General features: G+C 54.3%; 1 protein-coding gene across 1 annotated transcript; it reads right to left on the bottom strand.

Annotated features, from left to right (window-relative positions):
• Positions 1-1,341: 1,341 nt before the first annotated feature.
• LOC117861834 (aspartic proteinase nepenthesin-1) lies at positions 1,342-2,806 on the bottom strand. Its single transcript, XM_072294758.1, has one exon. The coding sequence runs from the start codon at positions 2,804-2,806 to the stop codon at positions 1,466-1,468; it is 1,341 nt and encodes a 446-aa protein (XP_072150859.1). The 3' UTR covers positions 1,342-1,465.
• Positions 2,807-3,149: the final 343 nt, after the last annotated feature.

Consider the following 3,149-nt stretch of genomic DNA (forward strand, 5'->3'; position numbering starts at 1 on the left):
TAATAGGCGACATTCTAGCCGGGGCCGGATAATGTCATCGAGGCCTTGTAACGACTATTACTGCTTATAGCTAACATGTGTCTTGCACCTGCTCTCACTGTTCGATGCCCCTACTGCGGTACTACCTACATAGACGGGGTGAATTGATTGCCTTTGGTGACCTTCATTATCTATATATCTGCTGTTCTTGGCACCCACTTCACGAGTATCAAATCTATAACTTGATTCCCGGGGTCTTCGCGTGGTACCAAAAAAACTATATAGTGTATAGAACGATACACCTGCCGTTCGACAAGGGTACTGAAACATTATTTTTTTAAAAAAGGTACTGAAACATTATTTATCCTGATTGGTGATGTGTAACTAGCTAAGCAAGCAGCATCATTTATAAGATTCCAAAAGCGTTACACGTATTAACGAAGTACTCCTGAAGATCTCCTTATTGGGACCACGGTAAGTATGGTTATGATTACTTTTGGTTGAGAAAGTGTGTGCTCAAAATATTTCTATCCGTCACTCAGGTGAATTAGAGGCTCCCGTCACTTAATTTCTGATCCATCCGATCACCATCCGACGTCTTAGGTTCATCTTCCACCTCCCATTCCCCCATCTAAAAATAGCTGCGCTTCTTCGCTACTCGCTGCCCACCCGCCCTCGTGCCTCCACCCTCGCCGTAGGCGGGTTAGGGTCACGCAGAGCTCCGGTTGCACCCTAGGCTGCTCGCAGCGGTTGCCTTCCTGCCCCTCCCGCCACCACCTCCCACCACCGCCATTGCCATCGCTCCCCTACCCCCACCCAACTGGCCTCCTCCACTGCTCGGCCGGCAGTGCCACCGCCGCGGCGCCTCACCACCACACGCTCGCCACCTCCACCAGGCCGGCCTACCACCGGCGACCTTCCTCTATGGGCAGCATATTCCAGTGAACACCTAACCCTGAAACCTAAATCCCTAACCCCGAACCCTAATTTCTCGCCAGAGATACTCGCTGGAGCTCAATTCCAGCCCTCGGACGAGTTGAAAAAAATTTGAGTGAGGAATGGCTCCAAATCACTTGGGTGAGTGATAGATTTTCCTAAATATTTACGACAGTTTTCCAGTGAAATCAGTCATCATTTACATATATAAATATGTATAAAAATATAAAATGAAACATCTCTACATGGTCTCTCAATAGTACAACAGTTTTTCCCCCACACAATATGTAGCCCATAATCTAGTACGGAGTATGAAAATATTCATCACTATTTCTAATCTCTTTGTTATTATCTTTTCACTTTTTTTTCTTTGTGATAACAGGCAAGCCTCATTATTTTTTTATCTTATACATTGTCTACAAAATGTCAGCCTACAAAAAGGTTCTTTAGAAATTTAAACAAACAAAAATTTCTTGGCCTCTGAATCTTTAAGATACATAAAATACTCAAAACCACATTACGTTGCGCGCTACTTGTGCTTGCAAGCAGCTCACAGCTTGTCACACTGCGTGGGCGCGTAGGAGAACTTCCGTTCGGCCAGGTCGTAGAGCACGTGCATGTTCTGCTGCTGGACGTTGCCGATGACGGAGGGGGCGCCCTCGAACGGCGTCTGCACCACCGCCAGGCACATCATCCCGGGGCTCGGCTCCTGGAAGTAGTTGTCCCGCGGGAGCACCATCTCGGCGCCACCGTCGAAGTGCAGGACCAGCGGCGGCGCCTGCACGGCGTCCATGGACATGCCCCTGGGCAGCTCGAAGCAGAGCGGGTAGTCGTCGACGGTCTTGTTCGCCGCCGGCAGCTTCACCCCTTCCATCACGGCCTTCTTCAGCTCCTCGAATGCCGGCGTGACGAGGTACGCCAACGTCGTCGCCGAGTCGACGGCCGTGCCGCCGGTGCCGTCGGGCTTCAGCGCCAGGCTCTCCGCCGGCACGTCGAGCCGCTTGCTCCCCAGGGAGATCCCCACCATCGGCACGTAGTAGTACATGTCCTCGATCGGGTTCTTCAGCAGGGGCACCGTCTGGACCTTCCCCGTGGTCTTGTACTTGGCGAGGTCGGCCATGGCGCCGAACATCACCGGGCTGGTCTTGCGATCGCCGAAGGGGGTGAGGCAGTAAGAGAATTTCTGGATGGAGAGCTGCTTCAGCATCGACAATGGCCCCGGGGAGAGGCCGAGGATGCCGGAGGCGCCGGCGATGGTGCCGTTGGTGAGCTTGCCACAGCCGAAGGTGAGGTTGACAGCGGCATCGCGTTTCTCGCCGAAGGTGAAGGTCTCGGTGGCGAGGACGCCGGTCGCCGTCAGCACGCCGTAGTCGTTCTCGTAGACGCACCTCTTGTCGGTGCAGTTCTTGCTGGTGAAGGCGCCCTGCTCGCAATGCTTGCTGCTGCAGGGGAGGAGGGAGAAGGACCGCGACCGGGAGGGGTCGTAGACGGGCTCCTCCTGCAGCGCCGTGGGACCCACCAGGCTGCACTGCGTCCAGAAGAGGTCGCTGCCCATGTCCAGGATCACCTTGCTCGGCTGCGGCGGCGTGCCGATACCGACGGTCAGAGCGTGGCCCTGGTGGGTGTAGGGGGTGACCGTCACGTCGGCCGCCGTGATGTCGCCGCCGGCGTCCTTGCCGAGGGCCTTGGCGAGCTTGGCCGCGTTCTTCTCGTGCCGGGCCTTGCTCTCGATGGCGGCGCGGCGCCACAAGTTGTGGCGGGAGAGGCTGCCACCGGAGAACGGGCCGTCGGTGTCGAAGCGGAAGTCGAAGTGGAAGATGGCCAGGGCCGGGGCGGCTGTCGCGGCGACGGCGAGGAAGAGGAGCAGGAGGCGGTGGAGGTGGCCCGCCATGGCCATGCTTCGGATCCACTCAGTTGGTTGATGTTCAGAGTTTCACCGTGGTTGGTGTGCATTCATATGTATAAATTGTTTCCCTTAAGGGCTGCAAATGCGATTGCAGCCGCACAATGCCTTTGTCAACAATTAGCTAATCCTAGATATTCTCTGTGGTGACCGGATTCTTCGAAAACAGGGTCGATTTATCAGTTTCATGCCCAAATAGAAAATCTTACACGCATTTGGAGTAACAGAGATCCACACGGCCAGAGCCAACCACATGGCATGCTTTCACTATTAGTGGTTACCAAGCAAAACAACTGCATGTGCATGCATATACAATGTAGGGTTTCATACA

Source organism: Setaria viridis, chromosome 6, assembly GCF_005286985.2.
Source record: "Setaria viridis chromosome 6, Setaria_viridis_v4.0, whole genome shotgun sequence".
Classification (NCBI taxonomy): Eukaryota; Viridiplantae; Streptophyta; class Magnoliopsida; order Poales; family Poaceae; genus Setaria; species Setaria viridis.